At 35.0% G+C, this 18,401-nt stretch overlaps 1 protein-coding gene across 7 annotated transcripts in view; it reads right to left on the reverse strand.

The window, feature by feature from the left end:
- NAV3 (neuron navigator 3) overlaps nucleotides 1–18,401 on the reverse strand; it is a 595,128-nt gene that overhangs the window by 228,293 nt on the left and 348,434 nt on the right. For all 7 annotated transcript variants that reach the window (XM_058741945.1, XM_058741948.1, XM_058741947.1 and 4 more), the window contains exons 4-5: nucleotides 6,695–6,767; nucleotides 4,011–4,194 (exon numbers count right to left, since the gene is read on the reverse strand). In XM_058741945.1, coding sequence (XP_058597928.1) covers nucleotides 4,011–4,194; nucleotides 6,695–6,767 — 257 coding nt within the window. The remainder of the gene's footprint in view (nucleotides 1–4,010; nucleotides 4,195–6,694; nucleotides 6,768–18,401) is intronic.

Consider the following 18,401-nt stretch of genomic DNA (forward strand, 5'->3'; position numbering starts at 1 on the left):
GTTAAAAGGGTGGTTAGGGGGGCGCCTGGGTGGCGCAGTCGGTTAAGCGTCCGACTTCAGCCAGGTCACGATCTCGCGGTCCGTGAGTTTGAGCCCCGCGTCAGGCTTTGGGCTGATGGCTCGGAGCCTGGAGCCTGTTTCTGATTCTGTGTCTCCCTCTCTCTGCCCCTCCCCCGTTCATGTTCTGTCTGTCTCTCTCTGTCCCAAAAATAAATAAAAACCGTTGGGAAAAAAAAAAATTAAAAAAAAAAAAAAAAAAAAAGGGTGGTTAGGTAAGCATCAGTGGGAAGGCAACAGATGAGCGGCTGACTTGAGGCAGATGAAAGATTTAGCCAAGCAGCTATCAGAGTATTCCAGGCAAAGGATCAGCAAGAACATATTGCCTAAGGTGGGAGAAAACCTGGGCTATTTGAGACCATTGCAAGGCTTTGAGCAGAGAGTGACCTGTGCCAGATATGTTCACAGTGTCTTATGCTGTACTGATCCAGTGAACCTAAAAACAACTTCATGAGATGGGCACAGAGATGTCAGGCAAGTTGCCCCAGGCCACACAATTAGGCAGTGGGAGAACTGGGATCCAGGTTTGGGCAGCTTGATTCTAGAGGCAAGTTTCTTGTTGCCACCTGAGCAGGATACACACACTTACACACACACACACACACACACAGGTATGCTCTCATGTATGTGAGCCTACATACCCACAAACATGCACACGAAAGGAGAGAAAGAGCTGAGAAACCAAAAAAGGAGACTTTGTTACCCACACTCGATTCCTCTTGGTCCATGTTTTATTTTCTCTCTTGTATACTTATTAACCTTTAGGTCAAAGTGTTTAAATGAAAGATGTTCCAAATGATTGAAAACATTTGGAGCTATTTTTAAAATAGCAAAACCAAGTTACAAATTCTTAATGTATAAAATACTCTGGGAATATATACAGTTACATCAATTTACTTTAAATAAACAAAAAGAATAAAACAAAATAAAACTCTCACTGAACTGAAACAATGTGCCCTTAAAATTTTTTGGAGTTGACAGAGAAAAATGTAAGAACATTTTCTGGCTAAATATCCAGAATACTATAGCAACCAGTTATTTAAGCTATTTACTTGGGAAGAGATTTAGAATCAACAGAAAGGCTTCATAAATCATGACTTATGACTCACACTTCAGGAGAATGAAGATAAATGTGTCACTGGGTTATTTTTTTCTGCATTAATTATCTTGGTTCTACTATAAAGAAATATAGTAGATATCCTTTCTTATGTATATTATCACTACGGGCTTTTGAAAAATACACACAACGATTGTTTTTTTTTTTGTTTTTTTTTTTTTAATTTTTTTTTTCAACGTTTTTTATTTATTTTTGGGACAGAGAGAGACAGAGCATGAACGGGGGAGGGGCAGAGAGAGAGGGAGACACAGAATCGGAAACAGGCTCCAGGCTCCGAGCCATCAGCCCAGAGCCTGACGCGGGGCTCGAACTCACGGACCGCGAGATCGTGACCTGGCTGAAGTCGGACGCTTAACCGACTGCGCCACCCAGGCGCCCCAACACACAACGATTGTTGTACATAAGTCCACATAAATTCTAATTCATAGGCTATTCTCTGACCAAATCTATACAAATGGAAATAAGTATTAATGTTTGAAATAATATTCTTCAAAACATATAATAAATTCTATTAAAATTAAGGCTTGTAGCCCCTCTCCATCAGAGACATAAGTGCTATATTTACTATAGCAAGTACTCCACATTTATAAATTATTGGTCTAAAAAGTAATTAAAAGTAATTAAATTTATCATAAGAAAAAATTATTTAGGAGTGTGCCTCAGTCTTAAAGGATACCGGTGAAAAGAATACTCCTCAAAACCTTTCAGAGAAAAAAATAAGCAGGCTCTCCCCAAAATGGTGTAAAATTACCATGCCTACTATATAGGGTTTTGTATCTAAAAAAAAAAACCACAATTCCATAACAGTCATGCATATCCAGTAAGAATGAGAAAAACAATCTCCCCAAAAGGGTCATAACCACTGAGAACTTCTGGGCAAGAAATTCCACATGGCAGATACAGAAATAGAATGAGGTAAAGCAAAGACAAACGATACTCCATATCACTTCCAGAGGTCACATGTTTTCTACAATACATATACCACTTAACTTCCTATGTTTTTTCCACTACTATTCCTGTCTTTTGTCCGTGGTTTAAGTAACTTACACCAAACTCTAGGAATTATTATTTCTGGCAGTTTTTACAATCTAGATCTCTTTCTACCAACTCCTCCAAATAATAATACATAATAAAAAGCTATTTCCTTCCCCCGCTCCTCTCCATTCTTAAGGAAATCCAAAGAACTTACTCCGTATTTTTTTTCACTTTGACTTTTGCATAATTTCACTTACATCATAAATAGCCCAGACGAGCTTAAAGAACAGAAACATATCTGCATTGAGTAATGAGAAATATCTTTTATCACTCCATGAACTCTGTAGTATACCCTATATCTTTTGATAAAATTCTAATTTTTCTATATCGATTTAATAATTCATTAGTGAATAAAATCTGCCAAAGGGAATAGAGTTTACATGGTTATATAGAGAAAAGAAATATTGCCTAATATGAAGAAAGGGCTAGTTGGCAGGTGAAAGAGAAGAAGATTTCTGAACTGTTGAATATTTGACAATAAGGATGGGGCGTGTGCTTTGTGAATGTAATTTGGACTTTAACTTTTTGAGTCAATACTAAATATCAAAAACAAATTCAAGGTAAACCGAGTGTTACTAAGTTTCAGGTTTGTCTTCTAAGATGGAAAAAGTTAAATATTTACATATGTTTGATATGTATATATACTCTTCAACATGGTGAGTATTTTCATATTGGACATTCTCCCCACTAAGGAAAAACAATCAGCTATTTACGCAATAGAGCTAATGACCTGATACCCTGGTCATTGATGAGGAACAAATGAGCAGTATGCATGAAACTTGTTAACTTAATTTCATTCTGTGATGATTTTTTGATGTGTCAACTCAGTCCCACTTATTCAATCAAACACTAATCTAGGTGCTGCTGTGAAAGTATTTTGTGGATGTGGCTAAAATCCACAGCAGCTGACTTTAAGAGAGATTATCCGAGATAATCTGGGTAGGTCTGATTCCCCACTTGAAAGGTCTTAAGAGCAGGATGGAAGCTTACTTGAGAGAAGAAATTCCACCTGTATATAAAAGTTTTGGCTCATGCTGAGAAGTTCAGCCTGCCTTTCCTGATCAGCTGCCTTTAGGATTTCAGACTTGCCTAGGGAGTCCCCATGATCATGTAAACTAATTCTTCACAATAAATCTCTTAATCCCTTATTGGTTCTGCTTCTCTGGCTGAACCCTGACTGATAGAAAGTCCAAATTGGAAAACGGCAGTAATGGAAGGGTAAGGAAGGTGCCGTGATTTGTCAGCACCTCACCCCAGGCTGTGTCTACAATGAGCCAACGGTATCAAGTCAGACGAACACATACATGTGTGTTTATAAATACACACACACACACACACACACAAAATCATACATTAAAAACAGTATGTCCCCAAACACTCAAATCCCTATGTTTAACAGATCTGAAACTTTTGACAGACTTAATGAATTTATCAAAAGACTAAAAGATAATTGAGTAGAGAGTAGGAGTCCAGAGTAGGACTCAATAGCACATTCTAAGTAATAATTTGCAGAAGGAAATAACCTGCCGCATCGCTGACAAGAAAGACATTTCACACACTTTGATACAAACCACAATCATCTCTAGAAAACAAACACAAATATTTCATCCCCAGAGTGATAAATGTTGCTCATCCAACCAAAAGAAAAGTGGTTTTAACTTGTGTCACATTAGTCAAAAAATATCATAACGCTGATACAACGACATAAATCGGTTTTTCAAACTCACAAACAAAACCTCATTTAAAAACGAGTTGTATCTAGACACGTTGATTTCAAACACATCTCTGCTTCCCTCCTTACCTGGACTGCATATCTTGCTGGCTTTTGGCCTGACTGGCTTCTGCCTGAGGGGAGGCGTGGCTGACTGGCTGCTGAAGCTCCACCAAGGACTGGTAATACTGTTGCTGATGGTGTTGTTGCTGCTTGTAGCGAGACAAACTGAAAAACAGCCCTAGAATGGCTTTTAAGTTTCCATTTCTTATTTCTGTATCAAAGGGAAAATATACAAACAGTAAAAACATACAAATGAATGTGGTTTTCCTTTTTATTATTTGTTTTACAACTGAAATTCTAGTTACCATTGTCTTAGACTAAATCTGTGAAGATGGAAATGCAACTGGAGTCTCTCAGTCACTTGTGAATTTCTGACACGTAGCATTTCCGAATAGCTTGGAGCTTCAGGGACTGAGTCACGGGATGGGGGGGTACAGAGAACAAAACTTGGATGAGCCATGCTCTTTGCTGATCCTTAACTGCAATTTTTCTGGAGTTTGCTTCTTCCTACAAACGGATGGGCTGTCTTGTGCTAATCATTTGATTTAGCATTCTGCTGCCCTCACAAATACACAGCTGTTATCAACATAGTGATGGCTCCGAAGTGGAGAAAAAAAGCCACCTAAATGTTGGTTGTCCTGCATTATAAATCAGGATGGTATGGGTATACTTTGTAATGGCAACTGGATTTATAGCAGTCCTAAATCACCCAACAATAAATTTATTAATATAGCTATCTGTCTATAAATATAGATAGATAGACGTAGGTAGATATATAGTACACACATATATCATAAAGTCAACATCGTATTAATTTTTAATGCTCCAATTCTTTTCTTTATAACTCATGTTATATATTAATAAATAATAAAGACCATGACATTAGATAACATAACCGAATAAATGTAAATGTATAAATCCTAGTAGAAATACATCAAGCTCCTTTATAAATGTTTCTAATATTGAATAAAAAGTTAAATGTACAAAGTAAGCTACAATCTGACTCTAGCTTTTTTTTCTCTTGTAGTTATAACTTAAAACTTAGGAGTAGTGATGGAAGTAGTCTGAAATAAGGCCATGAAACCTATAATCACATTCTAAATAAAACACGCTGTTGGCAATAAAATATACATCCTCCTGTGAGGTCAGGGTTTCATGCCTCCTTTCTGTAGTTTAGGGACATTAACAAACTATTCTGATTTCTTGCTCTCTGATGGTTTATAAATGTCACATGGAGTCCACAGTGGCATTATTCATATGCAATGAGAATGAGAATCCTGCCCCCGCCAAACCTTCTCACAGTGGCCATGATATAGAAGAATTAGTCTGATTGATAAGAGGCTACAGTAAGAAAGTATTAATGTTCCCATGTACCCCTGGATGATCATAGCGGTTTTAAAAAATCTCTGGTTTTATTAATATGCATATTTAATTAATTTAGAAAATCATTTTGAGCATTCATATACTTTTAGAAGATAAATGAAGACCAATGGGTTTGTGTTAATAAAGGATGTCCCATGAAAAGGAAGAGACATAAAAGGAACAAACTGGAGCCTTTCTAACCTGCTTTTAACCACTAAAAAAGTGAAATATTTTCCTGGGGAATTTTATCACTTTTATTCAAAATTATAGAACCATCAGTTAGGTTTGAACCTAAACATGTTGGCCACCAAATGAGTAATTTAATATTATGCAACATATATAAATGTAAAAGATAAAAGAAATTTAAAACAACAAAAATAAATATAGAAGAAAAATTGGGAAAGCTCAATAATTCTACTAAATGTTCACTGTATTTCAGAAGCCACATAATTCCTTTTTCCAATGACAGCAAAAATTTTAAAACAGAGGTGTCTGATATTTCTAGTATGTGTCAGGTAAAAGGCTATTCGCAGAAAATAATCATAGTAGAAACATTAACAGATCTAAATTGTCAGAGTATATACAAGTATTAAGCAGAATTTTTATATATAAATTAACATTCTAATAAGATGGTTTTTGTTAATGCAGATCTCAAAGGATTTGCTATTTCATAATTTTAACTAGATTTCATTAATAACACTTGAAAAGTTTTCCTAAAAATATATGTGAAAGAGAAAGTCTCAGAAAAAAAAAACGACTGTACCAGTTCAGTCTTTTCCCACTTTTCTGTATTTTAATGATGACCTTTTAAGCCTTTAATGACTTTAAAGCTTTTATATATAACAGTTATTAAGTATTGTTAGTGCTAATTATTTAAGACCTCATGATGCGTAATTTTAGCTCACCAAATATTTCAACTAGGACTACCAATTTTATATTATAGAAATTTTATTGACAAAATAATATTTTCAAATTAATTATACTATTTTTACCTGTATTTAGGTCCACTATTACACAGCGTTATCTATGCATACATCTATCCCTCTACTTAAGACTCCAAAAATACTATACACTGGTAATAACATAAAAATTTTTTGTTAATCTACACCTCTCTCATACACTTATGCATGTAAGTAACAGTTTTGGCAAAATATGAAACATATATAAATAATTAAAGCATAGGTTAATAACCACTGCATTTATGTTTCTATTATTTTGGAAACTTTACTGATTTCCTTTATATATTAAGAAACTTTGTGCTCCCACTTTGCATTTCTTGTAATACAAAATTTTTTTTTTTTTTTTTTACAAACTTAGGTGTTATTTGTGACAACTATGCCTTTTCTTACCTTCAGCAGATAGACCTTGAACATTTACTCCTCTGGCTGCTAGAAAACTAAGGCAGACATCAACATTTTCAATCTGTAATATGAAAAGCAGTGAAAAAGCAACTTAGAGGGTTATTTTTAAATAAACAAATGAGCTAAAATGAAACCAGAGAGTAAGATAAAGAAAGAATGAATACTTTACATTCATTTCATACTACAGATCTTTGTACCAGAGTTTAACTAGAATTATTCCGGCTAACTGAAGAACGAATATAAAGCTTGCATTGTCCAGTGTGGTATTTACAAACAATTCATAGAGGCCCGATCAAGAATGGCATTCTTACAAATTAGCAACCCACCTACTTAACATAAATCTGGATTTTGTGCTTCACCAATAAGTCTCAACGAAAGCATCCATAGAAGACTGTTGCTTATGCAAGTTATAGAATGTTCGGATGTAGGTAATTGAGATTCAATCAGTGAGATTTGGTAATATGCCAGAAGCATTGATACAGCATGAAAGAAATAAAGCGAATTTTCATCTTAAATCATAGCAAGTCTTTATTTTTAAAACTGTATTTGTATTTCTACAATTGTATATTCCTCTGATTAAATAAATATAGGTATTGTCTTTGTAATGTAAAATTGTGATGCCAGGGTGCCTAGGTAGCTCAGCTGACTCTTGGTTTCGGCTCACAGTTTATGGGTTCCAGCCCCACGTTGGGCTCTGTGCTGACAGCATGAAGCCTCTTGGGATTCTCTCTTTCCCTCTCACTCTCCCTCTCTCTCTACCCCTCTCCTGCTTGCTCTTTCTTTCCAAATAAATAAATCAACTGAAAAAAAAATGTCATGCCATGGCTTTTAAACAGTTTGTTTTGATATAATTACTAGCTTGTAACCATTTAGAATGATATGCAAACAAAAAACATAAAACAAAACACAAACAAACAAACAAAACCCAAATGACTGATTTATGTTACTTTACAGGTTGACCTCAATACTGACCATCATGTTATACAACAAAGTTAAACAGCTAAGAATTTGTAAAAGAGTATAGGAAACTAGAAAGTCCTGTTTCTTTATGAGTCATCTCCCTGGGTTGTTTTGGTATTCCATAAATCTTGGAATTCTAAAGTAAATAGAAGATTTAAAGTTAATCCTTGGCAAGGTATTGTTTTCTGTCATATTAAATTATCATCCAAATCTATGCATATGGACATACAAAGTTCTGCCAATGTCCTCTCTAGCTTAGCTTCACAGCAAGGTCAAAGTGTCTCTTAGAGAAAAGAAAAAGAAAAAAAAAAGAGATTAAAAATCTGTCCTTATAAAATGGACAACAATTTACATTCCATTTTAAATGTAATTTTATGCAAAACTAAATTAATAACATTCAATTAGATATTCTTTGCTTAAAAATGCAGCCAAGATCTACACATTTGTTTTGTGAAAAGTGATTTTATGGATTTATTTCAAAATAAGTTTTACTAAAAAACAAAAAGTTTTATTTAAATTATTCTATTGAAACAATAGATTTGAAGTCACTAAGTCCAACAGGATCAAACACCTTGTTTGCTCATTAGCATGTGAATATCCAATAACGCTAAGGTGCTGAAATATATTTTACATTCTTTATTTACATTTCACTTTGCTACTATAAAATAAGACTTGGAAGGAAGGAATTGAGGAGGAAGGAAAAGAAATGGGAAAAAGATGATATTCTACTGTATCCATCTAAAATATTCTTTTGAACTTTTTTTCCAGGACCATTACAAACAAGTAAAAAAAACACACTAAATAATTACTGTGGTCTAATACTGAGAAAGAGAATTGAACTGAATATTTTCAAACATTCACCCTAATAGTCTTGCTGTTGTTAACTCCATAGCAATTATATACCTTTTACAGAAAATAGGAAGATTCCTGATCCAAACTTATACGTAATTTACAGCAAAATGTTCACAGGCTATTATTGCCTAAATTTCAGTTATTTTTATTATACCTGAACAGATTAATTCACTGTAAGAACCACAAAAGGTTAACAGATAGAGTCTGTAATTAAGAATGTAAGATAGGTTTTTTGTTTTTGTTTTTTGTTTTTGTTTTTTGGCTACCTTTGAAACCACTTAAAAACAAACTGGTGCCTGGAGTGGGTATCAGAGACCAAGAGCTCTTTCAGCATGCACCATAAATTAGAAAGGAAAATAAAAGGGCCCTAAAAGAGTAGAGGAAAAAAATATTTAAAATACATTCTGTATTCCTTACATAGAGATTTATCAGGGGCATTCAACATTTTGGGATATTCCTTTATAGTTATTCATTATGAGTACCAACAATTCAAGATAGTTAATTCAGTTCTGTATTACTGGTATAGTAGTTAAGTAACAGCAATAGAACAAGTAGTTGAATACTTAATTTCCAGTAGGACTATTAAAGCCTACTTTATTATAATATATTCAATGATATTTGTTTATATATTTAGGCATGGGGTTTTTGAGACTTCAAGCCCCTAGAACATAGGAACTACATTTTGTTGACTCATGTGGTTTCAGCAACCTAAGATGGTGTTTAGTATCTGATAGGTGCTCAGTGCACACTTCAGGAAGAATAGAGGTAAAAAGGAGCAGTGGCCAGCCCATCCCTGTACTTTTGGAAGAAAGGAGTAGAGGGGTGGTGGGGGGAGAGAAAAGGAGGAAATGGGGAGGAAAGGGGAGGGGAGAGACATCATTTGATTCATAGTATACAGGTTCAATTATCTTTGGGATTTTTAAAAATATACTAATTCTCTGTGCCTGACTCCAGACAATATAAATCAGAAATTCTGTGGGTTGGGGCTGAACATCAATTTGTTGTCAAATTTTAGCTCCCAGGGTCAGCCTATCCTCCTCTTTACAGATTAAGCAACTGACCTGCAGAGATCTCATAGAAAGATGAGCAGAGGAAGCCAATAAAAGAGTGTATATTTCTTATCCCCAGTTTACATGAAATCCAAGATGTGTAAAAGTAAATAATGAAAACAAAATCAGAATAGTGATGAACTTTGGAAGGGTAAAGTCTGGAAATCTGCAGGAGGGGACCAGGCATGCTGAAAGTGTCCTTTGTTCTGATCCGAGTGTGACAACACAGGTATATACATTTTAAAAAAGCAATCACCTATATACTTGAGATTGGAGTATTTTTTATACTTTCCATGTTTTTATTAACCTCAATTCATATTAGAGTACTTTACACTCTTTTATGTATGTTTCACTTCAATTAAAAATAAAAATAAAATGATCAGCCCCTATTTTATTGAAAATATAGGCATATAATGGGTGCCTTGTATGAAGGCTTGATGGGTGGCTGTTGCAAGTAATTAAGTGAATGACGATGGTGTTTAAGACAATGGTGGTGGCTGTGAAGGTGAGCCAGATTCTGGACATAAGTTAAAGAAATATGGTGGGAAGATATGGCCTGTAAGAGGAAGTGAGGAGTCAAGGATGACCATGATACTATAGAATTCATGCATTTTACATCTTATGCCTGTGGTATTTTATATAGATCCCTTAGAGCAGGAATACAGAAAAATTCATTCTCAGTTCTGTGGGCACCACCCTTCTCATATGGCTCAAGAAAAAGTCCCATCCTAGTCACTCTAAGACTTTTATTTATTTGCCTACTACTACGTCATGCACAATTTGTTGGGTGTATTTGTGGCTTACGTTTCATTGGCCCAGAACACCCATATTGCCTCCCTCTTCCTATTCAATTTAAGCATGGCTACATAAAATACATAAAAATATTGACTTTGTAATAAAAATAAAACAAAGTTTCTAAGTTATAAATCTACTCAATAACATCCAATTTCTAAGTTCCAAATCCAGTCAATAAGATCTAGTCGGAGGTTTCAAAATGTTTGGGTGCACTGAGCCTTGAGGCTTTGGTTGTATGAAAATATCTGATGTTATCACAATGTCTAAACAAAAAGACAATTTTCCTTGAATAAATACAAAAATGGACTGCTGTATGTTTTCCTTACTGAAGACACAAATTCAATAGAAATTGGTTCATATTTTTACCTCAGTAGTTTCTATTTGTATAATTAATATTAGTATTTTGGAGCACTATCATTTAATTGTGTTTATGTTTTATAAAATCAAACCCTTAACTTATTCATTCATCAAGCATTTATTCAACTTATTTTATGCGTGGAATTATGCTCAGTGTTGCAAACATAAATTTCAAGACATAGCCATGACCCTTGGATCTTTTCTAAAAAGCATTGACTCATTTGCAATATTTTCCACACTCTTGTGAAAAATCAAAGGCATTTTTCAAAAACAAATTTCGCTGATCATCTAATTGTATAAATGTACATTCATCTTGAGCCTTGTGAACTTGCTAAATATGAGCATGCATATTGCTAAATCACAAATTGGGTTTCAAATGAGGAAGAGAAGGGTTTTCATTATTTTCACTTACAAAAGCTGTAGATAGTCATCAGTGTATTTGTGCCTTCAAAATTTTTTAACCCTGAGGGTCAATATATATTTTCAACATTAAACGTAGTGAGAGGATATATTGGAAATATTTATATTTTTTCATAAGCTATTCCAAAAAATGCAGAATTTTAATTACCACATTTCTTTATTGAACTCATACATTTTAAGCTGCATGTTTTATGACACCTAGCCTTTTAGTATTTTTACCATGAAACTGGTATAATCTGTTTTGGAAAGTCTGACTGGAGGCATCTTTCACAATATTAACAAGGTTCTATCCTGTCCATTCACATGTTTCTTTCACTTTTAGTTATCGATACTTAATGAAAAAATATATTTAGGTCCTAAATATCTGGGTATGATTAATATCAACTTTATAGTTTGTCATTATATTTAACATCGGCACCAACGCTTAACAATGAATGAGAAATTCATTCAGCAACGATTGACTGTTTATTACATGCAAAGAGCTCTGCTAGATGGTGAAGGGATATAAAAATGAATTATAAAGTCTTTGCCTTTGTGAGCTTGTAAAATAGCTGGAGACAAAAAAAAAGATTCATATATCATCACAACACAAGGCATAATATGATAAATTCTAAAAAAGGATTGTAAACAATATTTTATGGCAGTAGAGAGAATGGACTTATCAATTTTCACTACAGACCTGGGAAAAGCTTCATAGAAGAACAATCATTTAAACTTGAGGGCTAAGTTTGACTTTGATAAGGTCGACAGGTATCAGAAGGAGGGCCGGTCACGCCCATCAGAGTTCCCAAGAGCAAAATTGCTCCATGAGAAAAGAGCATGCCAGTCTTTACTCTCTGCAGTTATGTTTACAAAGCTGAATTTTAGCTGGAATTGAAAAGCCTCTATTGCCCCTTGGATTCTGAAAACACTGCAGTATAAAAAGTTAAATAACTGTAAACCAGGTAGCAGACATAATCCTTCAAAGTTTGAGTTCTTTCTACAAATGCAATGCATCCCGGTTAGGGCATGTCTGAAGTGCCAGATAATGCTGTTATGAATCATACATAGAGAATGTCTACAAGAATATAGACTAAATTTAACTTTTGTTATCTCTGGATGGTACATTCTCTTGTGACTTGCGCTATTTTTGATTAACGACACATCTTATTTTTTCATTATAAATGTGTACTGGTAGTGTCACTATATAAATGAAATAAATGTGATTTCAACTAAAAAAAAAAAAAGGTAAAATTGCTCAGTGTGAGTGAACTCCTGTCCCATCACGAAATTCAAACAGTAATATAAATTTTAGCCAAAGGTTTTAATCAGATATAAATTCATCTGGAGAATTTTAAAAATGCAGTCATGTTTCTGCATTGATTAAAATTCTTCATGTTTATTTTAATTCATGGATTTAACAATTAACTATTCATTGAGCATGTCTGGGTCCTTAAAAATATATAGTTTTATAGGAGAGAGAAGCAATTCCAATGTAACGCAAGAAATGTTATGGCCAGAAAAACATAGACTCCTGGAGAAGCATGAACAAAGGCCTATTCCTGACCAGAGGTCAAGTAACTAGGGAAGGAGAAAGTTATTAGTAACTAAGACTTAACTAACACTTAGAAAGATATCTTCATCTGAAGTCGCCATTACTATACCATTTTATACTGAGAAAGATGTTGATCAGAGCATTCAATTGACAGCCTCAAAGTTACAAAGAGAGAATATATCAAAACTAGAGCCATGTCATTAACCCCCACATTTTTCTCCTTAAAAGGAAGACTGAGCTAGTCGCTGAAAGGTTAGGAAGAGTTAACCAAATAAGAGGATGTGGTATGAGGTGAATCCAAGGAAGGAACACTGTCTGAACTGGCCATGATTGAGAAACACCGTAAGTTAAAGGGCTGACAAAGAATTCAGAAGAGCTGGGAATACTGAGAGTAAAAGTCACCTAAATCTTTCTTCACTACTTCATTGTTTACCAATGTGAATAAAGGCTACTCCAAAAAGTGATAACCTTCAATCCATTTCAAGATCCAAAGTAGGAGGAAAGATCATGCAGCAGGGACTCCAGGCATAAGCATCTTGAAATCTGGAGAATCTGATGCAAGGAGAGAAGGCCATCGAGATAGACAGAGGTTTACTGGAAAACATGTGCCGTGCCCTGGTGGGAGTCTGGGCTCATCTCAAAGCCCAGGGAGCTAATGGTGTGTTTTATGCAAAAGAAAGAAATGCGCAGTGTTGCTTTGAAGACATGATCACACAGCACATACACAGATTTATTGATAGTAATAAAAGTTTCACACATCATTTTCTATTTATACTCTTTGCAATGCACTCTGATTTTTCAAAATTATACTTTAGTGTATTTCATTTTAAAGTGTCATTTTTAACATATTGCCTTTACAACATACTAGGCAAAAAAGCCCCATTTGGAAAAAACTCTATACTACATGTCACGAATGGAAGCAGGGAAAATGGCTTAGAAGCCACTTTTCTCCACCTCTCAATGACCTAGCACAGGGAGTTCACACAGAGTTTTAAGCACATAGGTTATTTACTCCAAATGCAAAACCCTTTTAATGTTCACCATCAACTCCAGTAAATTTTATACAATTTTTCCTATTCAATAGAGACTTGGAAAGATAACTTACTTTTAATAAATTTAATATTAATATTTAATAAAAATATTTAATAAAATAGCAGAGCCAGAATTCAAATTCAACCCTGTCAGTCTCCAATGAACTTGAGCTTTCTTCCACACTAAGCTTTCTACCACTGTAATTTAGACATTCATTTAAAAGAAATTTTTTTAGGGGTACCTGGGTGGCTCAGTTGGTTAAGCATTCGACGTCAGCTCAGGTCATGATCTCCTGGTTTGTGAGTTCAAGCCCCACGTTGGGCTCTGTGCTGACAGCTCAGAGCCTGGAGCCTGCTTTGGATTCTGTGTCTCCCTCTCTCTCTGCCCCTACCCTGCTCATGCTCTGTCTCGCTCTGTCTCTCAAAAATAAATAAACGGTAAATTTTTTTTTTAAATGTAATGCTCATTTACTTTGAGACAGAGACAGAGAGAGAGAGAGAGAGAGAGAAAAGCATGAATGGGGGAGGGGCAGAGAGAAGGAGACAGAGAACTGAAGCAGACTCCAGGGTCCAAACTATCAGCGCAGAGCCTGATGTGGGGCTCAAACTCACAAACTGCAAGATCATGACCTGAGCTAAAATCAGATGCTAACCCACTGGGCCACCCAGGCACTTCCATGTAATTTAGACATTCTGACTAAGACATTTCCAGCCTCTGACTCAAGCTCTCTGCATGACTGACAGATAGCCAGGACACAGCACCTGGCACAAAATAAGTGCTCAATAAATATCTGGTTGAATGTAAAGATGAAATTGTGTAGTTTGAAGGGAAAGACAGAAATAGTATGCAAAATCCACTCGTTCTGTATAAAGTCTAAGTTCACAAAGTTTAAATGCTTCCAAATTAATTCTCAAATATCCAATGTACTTTTATATGCTGGCATATTGACATATAGAATGACTGATGCGGCCACAAGCCAAAGAATACTGGCAGTCTCCAGAAGTTAGAAGAGACAAGGAATGGATTTCTCCTACAGTTTCAGAAGGGAGCACAGAACTGCTGATACCTTCATTTTGGCCTTGTCATACTGATTGTAGACTTCTGGCCTCCAGAACTGTGTGAGCTTAAATTTCTTTTGCTTTAAGCCACCAAGTTTGTGATAATTTGTAACAGCAACCAGAGGTAATTAAAACAATTTTCTACTCGATAGAGCAGTAGACATAAAGAAACTTTAGCAAGGCTAAGGATGAGCTGGGATCCGTGAGCAGGCACATTTCCAGGCTTTGCCCTCTGAGTTTCGATTTGTTAAGACTTTGGGGAAGGAAGGTAAAACATGCAGTTTGGTTAGTTGCCTCCTGTCACTGCAATGCTAACCCACCCACTTCCCTTTTCCATTTCAAGTTACTTTGTATTGTGGGATAGAGAGAGGCAGAGGGGATAGTAATTTTGTTTCACTCATCCCTTTCTTTTTGTGCTGAGTGGTCCGTGGTTAGATGCAAGGAGTCAGTTTATTAATTAAGCAGTAAGTATAATAATTGAAAGTTTTTCAGTCAAGTAAAACTGGGTTAGCATCCTACTTATGCAACTTATACAAGGTAAAAAATTTGCAAAGTTTTTACTCTCCTGAAGCCTCTGCTTCCTTATCCATGAAATGGGATTAAAAATATTTTTCACATAATATACGAGGATTAAAGATATTTATAAAGAGCCGAGTTCCATACTAGGCATCCGTGTATGTGTGTATATCTACATATACGTGGATATATCTAATATATATTATATTATATCCATAATAGAAATGCTTTATGTAAACATATATATTCTATAAATCTATGTGTGTATGTGTGATTAGACAGATGTATATGTACAGTGTATATATATATATATACATATATATAGGTATGGATATAGATATGGAAAATCCATTAGTATTTTATCAGATAAAAATTATTTTTTCTTTAAAATTCTACTATTCTAACTGGCTTGGTAATTAGAGAATAATAAATATTGTTTAACATTTTTTACAAATATAAAATTATAAATATGACCGCAGTATTTGTTGAGCTGAAGATATATTGTGTGGGTTTTAATGAGTTCTTACTTTTCAGTTTGTTTCAGAAGACAAAACAAAACAAAGAATCTTACTATGAGGTTATACAATTTTTCTAAACTTAAATAATGCATACTTCTATATAGGACTAAAGTTACTTATAACAACTAATTATTTGCCAAATGCATAATGTTACCACAAATCTATACACTCTTATTTAGCTCACATACCCACACCCTCTCCCAAACTAACCAAAGTTTATACTCCTTCCATACATAGGAAAAATAAGTATGGTATTAAAGAAAAATAATGTATATTATAAGCTTGGGGGGGGGAGGGAAGAAAGAGGGACCAAAACATTAAAGAAGGAAGAGAGAGAGAGAGGAGGAAGACAAAGAGGAAGAATAGAAAGAGGAGGAGGAGGGGTGGAGGGGTTGAAAATCCAAAGATTTGAATTCTTCTGTTAAGCTTATTTATTAGTAGGTTTAAGCAATTTGGTCTTGACTCAGATAAACATGAGACCAAACACTGGTTCTTCTCCAGGGAGGCTCAGTGAGACCCCATTCCTTTGTCTGTTTGCTAAAATACTACGTAAAAACTGCAAGCCAATCATCTAGCATAGCACCCAATATACATGACTGACATTTAATCATTCATGTCGATCAGTAAGTGATGCTGATATTGCTGAATGCGGTACAATTTGGTTTCTATGATATGATTTCACAAAATGTTTTGCTAGGTTTGAAACATGGCTAACACAATCAATTGGGCAATATGATTTTTCAGAGGCATTCCATGTATTTTTGTCTTTGTCTATCCACATCTGTCAGTTTAACTGACTTTATATTAAAATCATTTAAATATAATTAATAAAGCAGCTACTTTGGGTGTATCTACTAACTTTCCAATAATTTATCTCATTCAAAATAAACTTTTCAAATGATTATACTGAGATCAGATGAATAAGATTCTCCCTAATTCATTTCCTTTTTCTCTTTTTATAGAAGTAATTTTTAGAGCATCATTTAATCTAATAGGTTTTAACAGATTTAAAAAGAGTTCTTATTTAAAATGGTCTCATATCTTAGTATATTATTTGCCTAACTACCAGTTTTTAAAATTGTTCCACTATTGGGGTGCCTGGATGGCTCAGTCGGTTAAGTGTCCGACTTCAGCTTGGGTCATGATCTCACACTCTGTGAGTTTGAGTCCTGCGTCGGGCTCTGTGCTGACAGCTCAGAGCCTGGAGACCGCTTCAGATTCTGTGTCTTCCCCTCCCTCTGCCCCTCCCCTGCTCATGCTCTGTCTCTCTCTGTCTCAAAAATAAATAAAAACACTAAAAAAAAACCTTTAAAAAAATAAAAAATAAAATTGTTCCACTGTTAGGTATTTTACCACTGATTACTATAAGTGATAATTAAAAAAAAATTTTTTTTGAGAGAGAGAGAGAGAGAGAGAGCATGAGAAAGGGAGGGTCAGAGAGAGAAGGAGGCACAGAATCTGAAGCAGGTTTCAGGTTCTGAGCTGTCAGCACAGAGCTCGACACAGGGCTCGAACCCACGAATGGTGAGATCATGACCTGAACCGAAGTCCAATGCTTAACTGACTGACACACCCAGATGCTCCTGTAAGTGGTAATTTTCTAATAAATTTCAAGAAGGGGATTGAAAAACATGGAGGGGAAAGTCCTTTTAAAAAAGACCAGATTATTGAAGGTAATAAAAACTAAATTTATGAAAGGATTGTTACAAAATATGCTTTCTAACACTAGGTATGATTGTACTTTGTACTTACTGGGATATTGGTCTAGAGGTAGGAAACAATTAACAGCAATTAAGTTAAAAATATCAGGAAAAAGAACATGCTAAATGTTTAAGAAAGTGGTTGATATTCAAATATATAGTTGAAATATTAACTATAGTTCACAATGGTTATTATACATACATATATAAAGCTTACTAATTTTCCTCAAATAAAATTAAAAACATATATTCTCTCCAAAAAGAAAGAAAAACAAATTATACAGAATCCAGAATCCAATTCGGAATTGTTACTTTATTTAAAAAGAATTCTTTGTAAGAAATAAATGGGGTGCCTGGGTAGTTCAGTTGGTTGAGGGTCTGACGCTTGATTTCAGCTCATGTCATGATCCCAGAGTCATGGGATAGAGCTCCAGGTGGGCTCTGTGCTGGGCTGGAGGCTGTGTTAAGATTCTCTCTCCCTCTGCCCTCTCCCCTGCTCACACACTCTAAATCAATCAATCAATCAATCAATCAATCTTTGCAGTTACTTACTTTATTTCAATTCTTTTGTTTTTTAAAGTTTATTTCTTTTTGAGAGAGAAAGAGGGAGCATGCATATGAGTGGAGGAGGGGCAGAGAGAGAGAGGAAGAGAGAGAATCCCACACAGGCTCTGCACTCTCAGCACAGAGCCTGATGTGGGGCTTGATCCCACGAACTGGGAGATCATGACCTGAGCTGAAATCAAGATTTGGATGCCTCACCAACTGAGCTACCCAGGAACCCCACTTTGTTCCAATTTCTATTTGTCCTACTAATAGCACAAACCGATTTAAATATTGATATTCATGAGAACATTTAAAATGTGTATTCCATAATATAAAGTTAATACAGAAAAGCATTCTT

This window comes from Neofelis nebulosa, chromosome 8, assembly GCF_028018385.1.
Source record: "Neofelis nebulosa isolate mNeoNeb1 chromosome 8, mNeoNeb1.pri, whole genome shotgun sequence".
Taxonomy (NCBI): domain Eukaryota; kingdom Metazoa; phylum Chordata; class Mammalia; order Carnivora; family Felidae; genus Neofelis; species Neofelis nebulosa.